The following is a 17,329-nucleotide window of genomic DNA, read 5'->3' as shown; positions in this document are numbered from 1 at the left end:
GGATTGCCCTGGAGGGCTGGTGTCATGTGCTCCTACCCAGCTGCAACGGGCGGACCTGAATATCAACAGAGCAGAACCAGCCACCACATCGAGGCAATGCTGCTTGAGCTGAGGGCAAAGTCGGAATTCACAGGCAGCAAAATGGCGGGTGTGATTTCAACTTTCAGTGATCACATGGGCATGGGGGTAAATTCACTGCAACCATAGTGGCAGGGGTGGTCCCTTGGTGCTTTGCTTAGCAGCTGCCATTTTTATTTCCCAGAATGCCCCTTCTGAGGAAGACACGCCTCATGTAGAGGGGGCTTCTGGGGGCGGGGAGTGACTCCAGTGGGATGGGAAGAGCAGCCATTTCCCCCCAGAAGCCCTTTCTGTGTGATGCTAGAGGAGGCATTCTGGGAAATAAAAATGGTGGCCAACCGTTGGCGGCTACCATGAACACCTGAAGGAATGCTGCTTCTATGAAGGGAGGTGGAGGCAGCAGTGAAGGGGTTAAAGGGTTGTGTAGTTTCCCTCCCTTTTCATCCACCCCCCCCCAAATTCACCCCAAAGCTTGGGCTTCATGCCCACTGATAGTCGAACTAGTTGATGTTGAACGAAACATCCTCCATCAGGCGGCCTACATTGCCCCCAATCAGACCAGGTCCATCCTTACCTGTACATAATGATGTTCATGTAGCAGCTGTCCCTCTGGAAACACGGGCTCAGCAGGATGTTGTCCCCCTGGGTGAACCGCACTTCCACTGGGTAATGGGCGACCACTTTGGGATTGCTCTCCAGTATCCCCTTCAGTTCCAGGAGAGCCTCTTTTGTTTTCTCACTGCAAGGGGACAGAGCAAGATCCACGAGTCAAACCATGAATGGAGGTGACCTGCTTATATTAGAAACCCAAACTAGTTTAATTGTAACTGCCTTTCTTCACTTCCCGCACCCACCACTGGAATGGGTGGGTGCACCATCTTCTGACAACTCTGTGTGCCATCCTGAGGAAGAAGGCGGCATGGTGCCTAACCACATCAGAGGCTCAGAGTCCTCAAAATTCACCTCACCAACCACCCAAGGCCCTTCAGTACCTTGGAACTGGCTCCAGTTGGGACGACAAGATGGCCTAGCTGGAGGTCTCCTAATGAAATTGGAAGGCAGAGCTTCAAGCTCAGATTTTAAATTCCCTCTAACCCTTAACAAAGGGACAGGGTTTGCGCCCTCAGCAGGTGTGCTCCACTACTTAGGACAGACTTCCCCAACTTGGCAACCTCCAGATGTTTTGGACTGCAAGCCCCGTCATCCCCAGCCAGTATGGATCCATGCTTGTTGGGGAGAATGAAGGCTGTAGTCCAACACAACTTGGAGAATGGCAGGTTGTGGAAGGCTGATTTTGGAGTTCAGCTGAGCTTTGGCCATTGTTGGAGCAACATCTGCGCTCCGTTGGAGCTCTCCAAGGTCCTGAAGAGCCAGACCATGCCTGGCTGCTGGAACCTGATATGTATCAACCTGCTGTCAGGACGCTCCTTGTTCCAGATTCATCTCCTCTGAGTCTTTCTCACTGCCTTTCAGGCCCACAGCCTAATAAGATCAAGATCCTGACTCTGAATATATTCAATATATCCCAAGGAGCTTCGGCTATTGGGCGGTATAAAAATGCAAATAATAATAATAATAATAATAATAATAATAATAATAATAATAATAATATATTCAAATTTGTGGGAGAGGAATCTGGAATTTGAAAGCCAAGCACCCCCCCCCCAGGTCATTCAGGAATCAGTTCTGCTCTTTCTACCAACCCCCTCTGCAGCCTCTGCAGGCGAGAGACCCAATCCGCTTACATGGGGATGGCCCAATCCTGCACGTGCTGCTTAAAGCGACACTCGTAATTGAAGACCTTGTAGCTCATGTTGACGTTTTCCACTTTGCCAGTGAAGAGGAGCCAGAAGAAGAAGCGGTTGATCCAGGGAACCAGGAAGGGCAGGAATGTGCTGAAGGAAGCAGGTAGGAGAGAAAGGCAGGGTGAAAGGTGGATGTGGGGAAATGCGAGGCCTTGGGAAGGCACCCTCGCTTGCCGAGAATGCAGGAAAGGGCTTTCTCCAGCGTTGCTCCCAACTTCTGGAATGCACCCTGGCAGGAGTTGCAACTGGACCTCATTCTCCTTGCATTCAGGAAAGGTGTCAAGAGACCTCTTTTAGCTTTACTTTTAAAATTGTCATTATGTTTTTTGCGGTTGTTTTTAATGTTGTACTATATACATTTCTATGTCAGGGAGGCTTTAGGGTGGATTCCTGCCTTGAGCAGGGGGTTGGACTCGATGGCCTTGTAGGCCCCTTCCAACTCTGCTATTCTATGATTCTATGATTCTATTTTTCTTCTGATTTTTTGTTTTTGTTTTCTGAAAACTTCGTGAACTGCCTTAGTTGGCTTCAGAAAGCTAGATAGAAATACAAGCAATCAAGCAATCATTTAAAACAAAAAACAAAAAAACCAACACAGCATTTAAATGGCACATCATCATCATCATCTTCATCATGGAATATGGTTGAAAAAACAAAACAAAACATCCCAGAGTGCAGGACACGGAATAACAGGCTCAAGCTACAGGAAGCCAGATTCTGGCTGGACACCAGGAAAAACTTCCTGACTGTTAGAGCAGTACGACAATGGAATCAGTGACCTAGGGAGGTTGTGGGCTCTCCCACACTGAGGCCTTCAAGAGGCAGCTGGACAACCCTCTGTCAGGGATGCTTTAGGTGGATTCCTGCATTGAGCAGGGGGTTGGACTCCATGGCCTTGTAGGCCCCTTCCAACTCTGCTATTCTGTGATTCTATGATTCTATAAAACAAAACATCAAAATTGCTACTATTGGCCGCTGGGTTTCAATGGGCTGTGAATTTGTGGAGTTCTCCCCCAACCCTCCATCAGCTATGGCTAAAGTTAAACAATAACACAGGATTTCATTCATCAGCTGCCCACCAGGTGTCACTGCAACTTCAGAACTCACACAGATCTCAAGTATCCGAGGCAGGAGATGAACAGATTTTAAACCTAAGGATGAGATTTGCAACCTAAGGTTGATCTGTAGCGTGGGTCAAAGCCCTTGACTTCAAAAAGTAAAATATATTCAGAATATCAAGTCTTCTGGCCAGGTTTCTCCTACTTTGAATCATTTACACAGCGCATAAAATAAATCATGGAATTCACTTTCTCAAGATGTGATGGCTACCAGTTTGGATGGCTTTAAAAGGAGGTTGGATAAATTCCTGGAGGAGAAGGCTATCCGCGGCTACTAGCCCTGACGGTTGTGTGCTATCTCCAGTATCACAGAATCATAGAATAGAAGAGTTGGAAGGGGCCTAAAAGGCCATCGAGTCCAACCCCCTGCTCAATGCAGGAATCCACCCTAAAGCATCCCTGACAGACGGTTGTCCAGTTGCCTCTTGAAGGCCTCGAGTGTGAGAGAGCTCACAACCTCCCTAGGTAACTGTTCCCATTGTCGTACTGCTCTAACAGTCAGGAAGTTTTTCCTGATGTCCAGCCAGAATCTGGCTTCCTTTAACTTGAGCCTGTTATTCCATGTCCTGCACTCTGGGAGGATCGAGAAGAGATCCTGGCCCTCCTCTGGCTGACAACCTTTTAAGTATTTGAAGAGTGCTCTCATGTCTCCCTTCAATCTTCTCTTCTCCAGGCTAAACATGCCCAGTTCTTTCAGTCTCTCTTCATAGGGCTTTGTTTCCAGACCCCTGATCATCCTGGTTGCCCTCCTCTGAACACGCTCCAGCTTGTCTGCGTCCTTCTTGAATTGTGGAGCCCAGAACTGGACGCAATACTCTAGATGAGGCCTAACCAGGGCTGAATAGAGAGGAACCAGTACCTCACGTGACTTGGAAGCTATACTTCTATTAATGCAGCCCCAAACAGCATTTGCCTTTCTTGCAGCCACATCGCACTGTTGGCTCAGATTCAGCTTGTGATCTACTACAATTCCAAGATCCTTCTCGTTTGTAGTATTGCTGAGCCAAGTATCCCCCATCTTGTAACTGTGCCTTTGGTTTCTATTTCCTAGATGTAATTTCCTAGATGAAATTTCCCTATGAAATTTCATTCTGTTGTTTTCAGCCCAGCAGTAAGCCTGTGTGCACCAGTTGCTAGGAAACATGGAAGGGAGGGTGCTGCTGCACCATGTCCTGCCTTGTTGGTCCCTGGCCAATGGCTGGTTGAACATGGCTCTTCTTATGTTCTTAGATGTCATTCTCAGGGGCTCAAAGAAGGCTTTGAAAGCAGATGATAAAGTTCAGTTGCTAAAAATAGAAGAGACAAGGCATGAATGCTACCTGGATAAGAAACCACCAGGGATGTGGATTTAGGCCGCTCTGGGCACTTTCAGGGAAGAAGTGAGTGAGCCATAAACGGAACCAATACATAAATGCATCCTACCAAATGCTTCCCAAAATGTGTGGCTAGGTTTAAGCTGATACCTACAGCACCTAGCATGGGCTACTACATTCGGACGGTAAATCTTCATTTTGAGACAGAGTCTGCAGATCTCCTGGCCGTAATACCTGGCAAATTTTTCAGACTTTCTTCTCCTTTCCCCTGATTTCTTTTGCTTGAGGAAGAATTCTGGGGAACTCGAAAGCTTGCACAATTTTGTGGAATTTTCATAGAATCATAGAATCGTAGAGTTGGAAGGGGCCTACAAGGCCATCGAGTCCAAACCCTTGCTCAATGCAGGAATCCGCCCTAAAGCATCCCTGACAGATGGTTGTCCAGCTGCCTCTTGAAGGCCTCTAGGGTGGGAGAGGCCACAACCTCCCTAGGTAACTGGTTTCATTGTCGTACTGCTCTAACAGTCAGGAAGTTTTTCCTGATGTCCAGCTGGAATCTGGCTTCCTTTAACTTGAGCCCGTTATTCCGTGTCCTGCACTCTGGGAGGATCGAGAAGAGATCCTGGCCCTCCTCTGTGTAATAACCTTTTAAGTATTTGAAGAGTGCTGGACATCAGGAAAAACTTCCTGACTATTAGAGCAGTACGACAATGGAATCAGTTACCTAGGGAGGTTGTGGCGTCTCCCGCACTAGAGGCATTCAAGAGGAAGCTGGACAACCATCTGTCAGGGATGCTTTAGGGTGGATTCCTGCATTGAGCAGGGGGTTGGACTCGATGGCCTTGTAGGACCCTTCCAACTCTGCTATTCTATGATTCTATGTCTCCCCTCAATCTTCTCTTCTCCAGGCTCAACATGCCCAGTTCTTTCAGTCTCTCTTCATAGGGCTTTGTTTCCAGACCTCTGATCATCCTGGTTGCCCTCCTCTGGACACGCTCCAGCTTGTCTGCGTCCGTCTTGAATTGTGGCGCCCAGAACTGGACACAATACTCTAGATGAGGCCTAACCAGGGCCGAGTAGAGAGGAACCAGTACCGCACGTGATTTGGAAGCTATACTTCTATTGGTTGGTCCCAATAGAGGTACTGCCCAACTATCAATTTTGGTGTGTTTCCCCCCTGATAGATCAACTTGGCTGCCTTTGCTTTTCTAAGTCCTTCCATCCGCCATGCAGGTAGGTTCCTTTGAACCCAGGGATACGTCTTCGCATGGCCTGTGTTGCAAATCCTCCTGAGACTTACCTGATCCAGAGAAGGAACTCCAGCAGGTAATACCCAATGGCATAGTCCCAGAGCCAGTTGGCGGAGGAAGAGGGAGGCTGCAAAAACATACAAAACAAGAGAGGGGGGCGGTCACGAACACTGCCCTGCTGGGTGGCCCGGGACCTGGACTTTTTAATCTTATATCGGCCTTCTGCACATGGTGCCCTTCAGATGTGTTGGCTTATAACTCATATCGCCATCAGCCAACACTGGCTAGGGAGGATGGGAGTTGTAGTCCCAGACATCTGGAGGGCACCAGGTTGGGAAAGGCCAGCTTATATAGTTTGGGGACCCTGTCATTTGAACAGCTGCTGCTTCCTCCCATATGAATTGGCCTGTATATGGATGGTTGTCTTCAGAGGGCCTTTTTCAGGTTTCAGAGGCCAGGAAGGTGGAAGAGGACTGCTCAGTTGTGTCTCCCCATCTCCTCAATGCCCTCTCTGGGGAGCAGTGGGGGGGCTTGCTTAGCGCCACACTTGGCATCTTCAATGAATGCCTTATTTATTTATTTATTTATTTATTTATTTATTTATTTATTTCATTTATATACCGCCCCATAGCTGAAGCTCTCTGGGCGGTTTACAACAGTTAAAAATAGTAAACATTAAAAAGTATACAAAATTTAAAAACCATCAGAAACATAAAAACAACAGTATAAAAACAACAGTATCCATTTTTAAAAAAACAATTCTGGGGTCCATTAAAAACAAACTTAACGTTGTTAAATGCTGTTAAAATGCTGTTAAAATGTTAAAATGCCTGGGAGAAGAGAAAAGTCTTGACCTGGTGCCTGAAAGATAACAGTGTTGGTGCCAGGCGAGCCTCATTGGCGAGATCGTTCCACAGTCGGGGGGCCACCACCGAAAAGGCCCCCTCCCTTGTTGCCATCCTCCAAGCTTCCGTCGGAGTAGGCACTCGGAGGAGGACCTTAGATGTTGAGCGCAGTGTACGGGTAGGTACATGTTGGGAGAGGCGTTCTGTCAGGTATTGTGGTCCCAAGACGTGTAGGGCTTTATAGGTTAAAACCAGCACCTTGAATTGGGCTTGGAAACGTATAGGCAGCCAATGCAAGTGGGCCAGAATCGGTGTTATATGCTCAGATCTCCTGTTCCATCTATCAACCTGGTCGCCGCATTGTCCACAAGCTGCAGCTTCCGAACCGTCTTCAAAGGCTGCCCCATGTAGATGGCATTGCAGTAATCTAATTTGGAGGTTACCAGAGTATGGACAACTGAAGCGAGGTTATCCCTGTCTAGATAGGGGCGTAGCTGGGCCACCAACTGGAATTGGTAGAAAGCACTCCGTGCCACCGAGGCCACCTGAGCCTCAAGTGACAGAGATGGTTCTAGGAGAACCCCCAAGCTACGAACCTGCTCCTTCAGGGGGAGTGCAACCCCGTCCAGAACCGGTTGAACTCCCCCCATCCGATCAGAAGAACCACCCACCAGCAGCATCTCAGTCTTGTCTGGATTGAGTTTCAGTTTATTAGCCCTCATCCAGTCCATTGTCGCAGCCAAGCACCGGTTCAGCACATCCACAGCCACACCTGATGAAGTTGAAAAGGAGCAGTAGAGCTGCGTGTCATCAGCGTACTGATGACAGCGCACTCCAAAACTCCGGGTGACCGCACCCAACGGTTTCATGTACATGTTAAACAGCATAGGGGACAAGACCGACCCCTGTGGAACCCCATACCGAAGAGTCCACGGGGCCGAGCAATGTCCCCCAAGCACCACCTTCTGGAGCCGTCCCGCTAAGTAGGAGCGGAACCCCCCCACTCCCAGCTCAGCCAGACGTTCCAGAAGGATACCATGGTCGATGGTATCGAAAGCCGCTGAGAGATCAAGGAGAATCAACAGAGTTACACTCCCCCTGTCTTTCTCCCGACATAGGTCATCATACAGGGCGACCAAGGCTGTTTCCGTGCCAAAACCAGGCCTGAAACCCGACTGAAATGGATCCAGATAATCAGTCTCATCCAAAAGTGTCTGGAGTTGTCCCGCCACCACCCGCTCAAGGACCTTGCCCAGGAATGGAACATTTGCTACTGGCCTGTAATTACTAAGATTTTCCGGGTCCAAGGAAGTTTTCTTCAGGAGTGGTCTCACTACCGCCTCTTTCAGACGGTCTTTTAATTTATCCCTACTCCGTTGGAATACTTAAGTTTAAATTCTGCTCATTTCCCCAATATCCATTTATTTCTCTTCCGTGTTAATGATTATTTGGTAAGTTTTATTTGATGGTAACTGCTTAAAGTTCTAATCTGTTTTAAACATATGGTTTTTATGTTAGAGTCATAGAACTGTGGAGCTAGAAGGAGCCACGAGTCGCTTCATCTGGCTCAACCTTCCCCCATGTGCAGGAAAACCAATTAAACCATCCAGCCGCTTAGAATCATAGAATCATAGAATAGCAGAGTTGGAAGGGGCCTACAAGGCCATCGAGTCCAACCCCCTGCTCAATGCAGGAATCCACCCTAAAGCATCCCTGACAGAGGGTTGTCCAGCTGCCTCTTGAAGGCCTCTAGTGTGGGAGAGCCCACAACCTCCCTAAGTAACTGATTCCATTGTCGTATGGCTCTAAGAGGAGGGCCAGGATCTCTTCTCGATCCTCCCAGAGTGCGGGACATGGAATAACGGGCTCAAGTTAAAGGAAGCCAGATTCCGGCTGGACATCAGGAAAAATTTCCTGACTGTTAGAGCAGTACGACAATGGAATCAGTTACCTAGGGAGGTTGTGGGCTCTCCCACCCTAGAGGCCTTCAAGAGGCAGCTGGACAACCCTCTGTCAGGGATGTTTTAGGGTGGATTCCTGCATTGAGCAGAGGGTTGGACTTGATGGCCTTCTAGGCCCCTTCCAACTCTGCTATTCTATGATTCTATGATTCTTGTAACTGCTCTTGCAGCCTCCTAAAAGTGGGGTTGGGGGACGGCCAAATTCAGAACGGCACGAGAGGAACAAGTGACAGGACTGATAACAGAGCGAGTGGTGGTGGGGTAGTGGCTTTTGCCTGGATCAGTGCCACCAATTGTCCCATATTATTTAAATAGATATTCTGTGAGACCCAGACTGGATAAGTGCAAGTCCTCGCTTAAGTCAATCTCCTAGCCTTAGTTCTCCGCCTGTAAAACAACCACAGTTAAGGTCTACCTAGCAGGGCTGATGGAAGTAAGGAAGGACGAAAGGGAATGGGCAACAGCCCACTGGAAGTCCCCACTGAAATGAGTGGGGCTTGTGCAAGCACTCAGGCTTCTTCTTCTTCTTCTTCTTCTTCTTCTTCTTCTTCTTCTTCTTCTTCTTCTTCTTCTTCTTCTTCTTATTATTATTATTATTATTATTATTATTATTATTATTATTATCTGTATCCTGCCTTTTGCCCAATACTGGGCCTCAAGGCGGCCTATTGCCCCATAGCAACTGGGGTCAGGGGTTGTCATAATCCTTGCCTCCTTTCCGTTCTCCTTCCACTTCATAGTAGCCAATATAATTAAATTATTGACTTATTTATTTCATTTCTGTACATCCCAGTAACTGAAGCTCTCTGAGTGATTCACAAAAATTAGAGCCACGAGGCACAGCGCAAGGCGGGTTTACCTTGTTGGTGTGATCTTGGTAGATGATGCTCACATTGTCGCTGTGAGGAAACCAAAGGAAACGGAAATACTCCGATGTCTTCAGGTGACTCTCTAGGTTGTCCAGGACCTGGGAGAGGCAAAAGCTGAGAGTGAATGGGCTCATACTTAAACGGGAGCGATACTGCTCAAGTTTCTAGTCCTGAGGGAAAGTCGGATGTGTGTACGTTGAAGAATTCACTTCCATGGGCAGAACTCTGTAAGAAAACTATTTCCAGTTTGTTAGCTGGGTTAGAGTGTTCCCAGAAAGATGAGGTCAAGGGCTGCCCATCAAAAGGCATAGTGTAGCCGTCTTGTCTTTCCCTCCTTGACAGATTTTTTTTTTCCTAGAAAGAAAAAAGTCACAAGACGCAGTGGGAAAATTACAAATCATAGAATCATAGGGCTTTGTTTCCAGACCCCTGATCATCCTGGTTGCCCTCCTCTGGACACGCTCCAGCTTGTCTGCGTCCTTCTTGGATTGTGGAGCCCAGAACTGGACGCAATACTCTAGATGAGGCCTAACCAGGGCTGAATAGAGAGGAACCAGTACCTCACGTGTTTTGGAAGCTCTACTTCTATTAATGCAGCCCAAAATAGCATTGGCCTTTCTTGCAGCCATATCGCACTGTTGGCTCATATTCAGCTTGTGATCTACAACAATTCCAAGATCCTTCTCGTTTGTAGTATTGCTGAGCCAAGTATCCCCCATCTTGTAACTGTGCCTTTGGTTTCTATTTCCTAGATGTAGAACTTGGCATTTATCCCTATTAAATTTCATTCTGTTGTTTTCAGCCCACCACTCCAGCCTATCAAGATCACTTTGAAGTTTGTTTCTGTCTTCCAGGGTATTAGCTATCCCACCCAATTTTGTGTCATCTGCAAATTTGATAAGCGTTCCCTGCACCTCCTCGCCCAAATCATTAATAAAAATGTTGAAGAGCACTGGGCTGAGGACTGAGTGGGAAAATTACAAATTAAAGATGTTGTTTTCTGGACCCTCGGTAAAATTCCATGAACAAGGAAGGAAGATTGCACAATAAAAGCGTCATCTGGAAGCACGCTTAGCCAGCCATGATGGGAGTTGTAGGCCTTTTTTCTGTCTAAACATGCACAGGATTGCATCTTTAGTTTGATTCAACAAAACCACCCTTTACCTATCCAGACGGTTAATGGGCCAGCGAAATTTATTTATTTATTTATTTATTACATTTATGTACCGCCCCATAGCCGAAGCGCTCTGGGCGGTTTACAAAGATTAAAAAGATTGGTTTTAAAAGACTGAACATTCAAAATCAAGATACAAAATTTGAAAATATAAAAAACAGTTAACATTTAAAAGGAATTTTAAACACTCAGCCAGGCCAAAGTTATTGGAGTCAGAAGAGAGACTGAAAGAACTGGGCATGTTTAGCTATGAAGAGAGACTGAAAGAAGATTGGGAGGAGACATGAGAACACTCTTCAAATTCTTGAAAGGTTGTCACACAGAGGAGGGCCAGGATCGCTTCTCGATCCTCCCAGAGTGCAGGACACGGAATAACGGGCTCAAGTTAAAGGAAGCCAGATTCCAGCTGGACATCAGGAAAAACTTCCTGACTGTTAGAGCAGTACTACAATGAAAGCAGTGACCTAGGGAGGTGGTGGGCTCTCCCACACTAGAGGCCTTCAAGAGGCAGCTGGACAACCCTCTGTCAGGGATGCTTTAGGGTGGATTCCTGCATTGAGCAGAGGTTTGGACTTGATGGCCTTGTAGGACCCTTCTAACTCTGCTATTCTATGATTCTATGAAAATTCAGCATGCGTTGTTGAATGCCTGGGAGAAAAGGAAAGTCTTAACCTGGCGCCGAAAAGATAACAATGGTGGCGCCAGGCGGGCCTCATCGGGGGGATGGTTCCATAATTGAGGGGCCACCACAGACTTGCAGGTGATACGTTGCCATGAGAACTAAGATGGCCGAAGAAGGTGGGGTGATGGTGAGAAGAGATGGCTCAGCCTTAATGCCCCCCCGCCCTCTCTGCCCCTGTCCCACTAGCCATGGAGAGGGGGCAAGTCCTATGGGGGGCGCAAAAAATAAGAGTTGCTGGCAGTTGGAGCCAGAGGGAAAAGAGGCAAGGCATGTTTCTAGAGGGAGTGGTCCCAGCGCTAACGATCAGAAGACGTCGCGGAGCTATTCCATCCTTTCTCCTTAACGGATCTTCTGTGGTTGAAAACAACGGAAATGAAAACAACAGAATGAAATTTATTAGGGATAAATGCCAAGTTCTATATTTAGGAAATAGAAACCAAAGGCACAGTTACAAGATGGGGGATACTTGGCTCAGCAATACTACAAACGAGAAGGATCTTGGCATTGTTGTAGATCACAAGCTGAATAGGAGCCAACAGTGCGATATGGCTGCAAGAAAGGCAAATGCTGGACTCGATGGCCTTGTAGGCCCCTTCCAACTCTGCTATTCTATGATTCTTCGATTGTAAGACACCATCGATTGTAAGACGCACACTAATTTCAGTACCACCAACAGAAAAAAAGCTTTGATTCTAAGAATAATAATAATCACACCCGCGATTCTAAGACGCACTCCGTTTTTAGAGATGTTTATATGGTGAAAAAAGTGCATCTTAGAATCGAGGAAATACATTATTATTATTATTATTATTATTATTATTATTATTATTATTATTATTGTTGTTGCATTTATATCCCACCTTTTTTCCTCCAAAGAACCCAAGGTGGCATACATAATCCTCCTCCTCCTCTCCATTTTATCCTCACAACGACAGCCCTGTGGGGTAGGTTGGGCTGAGAGTCTGTGACTGTGGGCTTCCATGGCCGAGTGGGGACTAGAACCCAAATCTCCCGACTCCCAGTCCAACACTCTAACCACTACACCACACAGGCTCTAGATGGCAGATGCACCAGACTTGCCTCACTCCGGAGAAAAATGTCAGGGTAAGTCAATGAAATGACTATGACCATCAAGGCATGGCTGGCTGGTGCATGCTGGGAGTTGTAGTTCAACACATCTGGAAGGTACCAAGTTGGGGAAGTAAATCGTGCCTCCTTTGTACGAGCCAGAAAACATGCCAGTTTAGAGAAAATGTTAAAGAGCCATGTTCTTCGATGCAGTAGTCTGTGTTAGAGAGTTTAATCTTGTTAAAGTTGGCAATTAACAAAAGCGCAACCCAATTTATGAAGACAGAATGTCCCATCATTGGCTATTCCTTCCAGTTATATCTTTATTCAACATCCCTTGTTCTCTGTCTGCATCTTTTGAAGAACTAATGAAATTACCTAAGTCAATACATGCTTTATTTTGTCTGTGGTACAAAGCACTTCCCGGAGGCGGACATCACAAATTAAACCTGTGTTTGTGCTCCATAAAGGGGATAAGATTTTTGGGGGTGGGGTTGTGGGGTGGGTGGGAGGTGGCTTCCGAATTCCACAGAAAAGCTGGAAAGGAGTTGAGATAGAGACACTGCTGGGGTTGGCCATCGAAAGGAGAAGCAAGAAAGAGAAGCTCAGGTTGTCTCGGGGGTTTCCAGATGGAGGTTTCCTAGCACTAAGAGTTCCATCACACCAGCATCTCACCATGCCTGGTGTGTGGATTTGCAGCACGGTACTCACATTTGTGCCTGTCCTGCTGACACCCTGCCTCTTCCTCAGCCTTTTCCATCTTTTCCTAGAACGCCTAAAGCCCGGATTATTTCCCCTAAGCGCGTTTTCCTTTGTTGGGGGCGTGTGCTGTGACCGGAGCCTTGCTGTTGGCTTGAATGGATAGCATCAGGTCCTGGCAGGGAAAAGCAATCTCTCCCAGCAGCTGGTTCCAAGCCTCAATAGAAAACCCAAACTTTGCATCCCAGGATCAAAAACGTATGGGTTTTTTTAATCGTACAATGCCCAAATCTCTGCAGAGACAGCATTGTACTCTCTCGATGCCCCCAAACAGCCAGACTAAAGGGTTGTTCCATTTTTGCTGGGCTGAAAGGTGGTCTGGTTGAAGTACTCATCTGAAAGGGCCTGTCTTGGTAAAGTGGGGGAGGAGCAACCAATGAACTGGAGGGAGAAGGGGGCGGGGTGGAATGGAAGAGCAAATGAGCAAAAGAGCATCAGAGGTAAAAACAAAACAAAACACGGAGACAAAGCAGGAGAAAATATGTGTGATGGAGCCCTAAGCCTCACAAGATGTTGTGCAAGAATTCCACCTATCCCCCCCCCCCACCCCAAATGGGTATTCCATCGTAAGGGAAAAAAATGGAAGAAGTGGTGGGAAATCATGGGCAGGCAATGGTTGGAAGACACCATCGTCTGGATCCCCCATCAAATTATAGAATCATAGACTAGTAGAGTTGGAAGGGGCCTCTAAGGCCATCGAGTCCAACCCCCTGCTCAATGCAGCCAGTGTGGTGTAGTGGCTAAGGTGTTGGACTGGGAGTTGGGAGATCTGGGTTCTAGTCGCCACTCAGCCATGGAAACCCACTGGGTGACTTTGGCCCAGTCACAGACTCTCATCGCAACCCACCTCACAGGGTTGTTGTTCTGAGGATAAAATGGAGAGGAGGAAGATTATGTATGCCACCTTGGGTTCCTTGGAGGAAAAAAGGCGGGATATAAGTGCAATAATAGAATAGATCCACCCTAAAGCATCCCTGACAGATGGTTGTCCAGCTGCCTCTTGAAGGCCTCTAGTGTGGGAGAGCCCACCACCTCACCAGGCAACTGATTCCATTGTCATACCGCTCTAACAGTCAGGAAGTTTTTCCTGATGCCTAGCTGGAATCTGGCTTCCTTTAACTTGAGCCCGTTATTCCGTGTCCTGCACTCTGGGAGGATCGAGAAGAGATCCTGGCCCTCCTCTGTGTGACAACCTTTCAAGAATTTGAAGAGTGCTATCGTGTCTCCCCTCAATCTTCTCTTCTCCAGGCTAAACATTATGTGGGTGAGGCAGAGCAATGGAAAGATAAAAGCCTAATCCGGAGTCACTCTTGTAGTGAAGTCTTTTAATATTTGGTAGCTATTCTAACAGCTGCACTTTGCATTCCCTCTAGGCACATCCAACAAGTTGGACTCAATGTGCCATCTAACCCCCCAACACTTTTATATAACATTTAGACAATGTATATAATATTGCAAACAAAACAAACGTGCTTTCTGAGACTAACATGCATCACAAGGACTTTGTTGGCTGGGAAAGGCACCGTGGCTTGCTGTTCTTTCCCGCCTACAGTTCCTCTGGCAAATAATACAGAGATTATAATATTCAGTTGCTGAAATAAAATGTACCATCTAAATCTCTTGCACCACTGCTTTGCACATTAAAAAAAAAGTTCTATGGGAAACACATAGAAATAATAATAATAATAATAATAGCGGCAGGTGTTGGCCAGCGGGCTCTAAGCCTGGGGGGAATGGTTGCCATCAGTGCTAGAGTACACTACCAAAGGCTGTAAGTAAAACTGAGCGTTCTTTTGGGGGGCTTCAGGGAGTACCGTGTTACAGGTGGTTGAACAGGTGTTCCCTTTGCCAGCTGCTGTAATGACCTCCAGCCATCAGAAGTTCCAGGGTACAGCAGTGGATGAAGCACAGGCTTCTTCTCAGAGGTAGGACATGGGGAGGCCTCATTCAGGGCCCTCCCACTGGGGGACACAGCCCCCTGGTCGTCATCTGGCTCAGAACCTCCATCTTGCCAGCCTCTCAGACAAGAGCTCTGTAGTAGCCTAGAGGGGATCTACACTGCGTACTGAAGGCGCATGCGTGCACCTCCAGTGCACCCTGAAAACGATGGTGTAGATCCTGCCCTGGAAGAGGCGGAGGAAGAGGCGGAGGAGCAGGCAGCTGGGGAATCCTTGCCTTCTTCCGCCGAGCTCTCCGACCCGGGTGACTCTTTCCCTGCCAGCAGGAGGCCGGTGGGGAGGTGGGCGGCGGCAGCGGCAGCAAGGACGCAGCCGGATTCCCCAGCTGCCGCTTCCTCCGTCTCTCTGGGCAGGATCTACACCATCGTTTTCGGGATGCACTGGAGGCGCACGCAAGCGCCTTCAGTACGCAGTGTAGATCCCCTCCTAGTCAGCTCGTCCAGGAGGGGGTTGGGCTGAGGACACTACAGGTCTTGTCAGCCAACATCAGTTGGCTTTAGCTCCATGCTTAGGGTTGCCATATTCTGAATCCACAAAACCGGGACAATTTGGGGGGAGGGGCTAGGATTTTTTTTAAAAAAAACTGAGCAATATATAAAGGTCTAGGGAAAGCCCAATTTTTGCAAAGCCCAATTTTTCAATTAAAACATCAACGACTGTAAAACCAGACATCTTAAATTCACTGCAACTTACTTCCAAGAAACAGATTTGAGGCTTGCAACCCAAATCCAAGGAGGTGGATTTTTGAAGGGCGGTTTTTGGGGGAGTGAGTTTTCTCTCCTTTCTCCCCTCTCTCCTTTCCTCTCCTTCGCCCCCTCGTCCCCCACTCACTCACTCACTCCTGTCCCCCACAAAACTCTCTTTCTTCCCCCACAAATAACCCAGGCGCTCCACCCCGCGCTTACCCTAAAGGTATGACCACAACCAACCAAGCTCACCAAACTCCTTTGCATTGCATGGGACTCAGGTAGCCTGAGGAGAGCATGTGCGCCTTTCCTCACTGTTGCTCCTCTTCTACGCAGCCGCAGGTGCAATAACGTGAGTCACGGTGAGTGACTCAGGTGAGCCTGTGGAGGAGCGGTGATGCTCTGGAAAAAGCGCCGGATTGATGCATCTTTTTCTCTGCTGCTGCCGCTTAAGGCACCATTTTGGAGGTCAGAATTTCTCCGACCAGCTGGACCAGGAATCCGGGATTCTTGCCCAGCCCATTGGGACATTTCAGAATCTCCTGGAAATCGGGACATTCCTGGTTTTCTGGGACGTATGACAACCTTATCCATGCTGAGACAACATCCTCCTATTGTCATATTAGGTGAGAGCTCCAGGCTTCAGGACCAACTTGGAGCTATCCAAGGTCTACTTTCTTCCTGCCTTCTTGCTACCAACTTCCCCTGCAAGCTCAAGGGACCATAGAACAGGACAGCTGCCCAGAAGGACCAACCTGTCTTATCCCATGCCAAAATACCTCCAGGAAAAAAGGCCTTTACTGTCCCAGCTGTTAGAGACCTGGTCTTTGTAGCCAAATAGGATTGCAGGAACCTCCAAGTAAAACAGCTATGGGGGCAGGGGGACAAAGGCAGCAGGGTTGTCTTACATAACAACGAATCACTGCCAAAGAAAAGGCCGAGACCCTTACAAAACGTATATTCCCCACCGCAGCTGAGGTATGAAGAGTGAACTGCATTCATGAATATTCCAAGCATCTCCTCGCTCATGCGTGTTCTTTTCCACTTCACTGGGCCAGCCGACATGAAGGCAGGAGATTGGGAGATGCCCTCCCCCCCCAGGATTAATGGGAAGATTAGCATTTACACGGGGCTTCCTCTCTTCAAACAGAAGTAGATCCTGCCTCGGTGTTTGTACGGCCCCTTCTGAGCTGGAGAGATTTGCATTCTCTGCAACCCAACAGCAACCTTGAGGCTGGGTAAAAAAAAAAAGTCAAGGGAATGAAGCTAAGGAAATGTCTTTGTTTTAAAAAGAAATTTGACTTTGTACTTCATCACATGACTTTTCGGTGCTTCAGCATCAACCATAGAATCATAGAATAGCAGAGTTGGAAGGGGCCTACAAGGCCATCGAGTCCAACCCCCTGCTCAATGCAGGAATCCACCCTAAAGCGTCCCTGACAGAGGGTTGTCCAGCTGCCTCTTGAGTGCCTCTAGTGTGGGAGAGCCCACAACCTCCCTAGGTAACTGGTTCCATTGTCGTACTGCTCTAACAGTCAGGACGTTTTTCCTGATGTCCAGCTGGAATCTGGCTTGCTTTAACTTGAGCCCGTTATTCCACGTCCTGCACTCTGGGAGGATCGAGAAGAGATCCTGGCCCTCCTCTGTGTGACATCCTTTTAAGTCTTTGAAGAGTGCTATCATGTCTCCCCTCAATTTTCTCTTCTTCAGGCTAAACATGCCCAGTTCTTTCAGTCTCTCTTCATAGGGCTTTGTTTCCAGAC

At 47.7% G+C, this 17,329-nt stretch overlaps 1 protein-coding gene across 1 annotated transcript in view; it reads right to left on the bottom strand.

Moving 5' to 3' along the window:
• LOC134397263 (L-gulonolactone oxidase-like) overlaps window positions 1-17,329 on the bottom strand; it is a 77,296-nt gene that overhangs the window by 3,320 nt on the left and 56,647 nt on the right. The window contains exons 7-10 of the mRNA XM_063123759.1: window positions 9,230-9,337; window positions 5,615-5,691; window positions 1,824-1,973; window positions 653-817 (exon numbers count right to left, since the gene is read on the bottom strand). Of these exons, the coding sequence (XP_062979829.1) occupies window positions 653-817; window positions 1,824-1,973; window positions 5,615-5,691; window positions 9,230-9,337 (500 nt within the window). The remainder of the gene's footprint in view (window positions 1-652; window positions 818-1,823; window positions 1,974-5,614; window positions 5,692-9,229; window positions 9,338-17,329) is intronic.

The sequence above is a fragment of the Elgaria multicarinata genome, chromosome 4 (genome assembly GCF_023053635.1).
Source record: "Elgaria multicarinata webbii isolate HBS135686 ecotype San Diego chromosome 4, rElgMul1.1.pri, whole genome shotgun sequence".
Taxonomy (NCBI): Eukaryota; Metazoa; Chordata; class Lepidosauria; order Squamata; family Anguidae; genus Elgaria; species Elgaria multicarinata.
The sequence above is the reverse complement of the archived record's forward strand: the minus strand, read 5'-3'. Positions and strand labels throughout refer to the sequence as shown.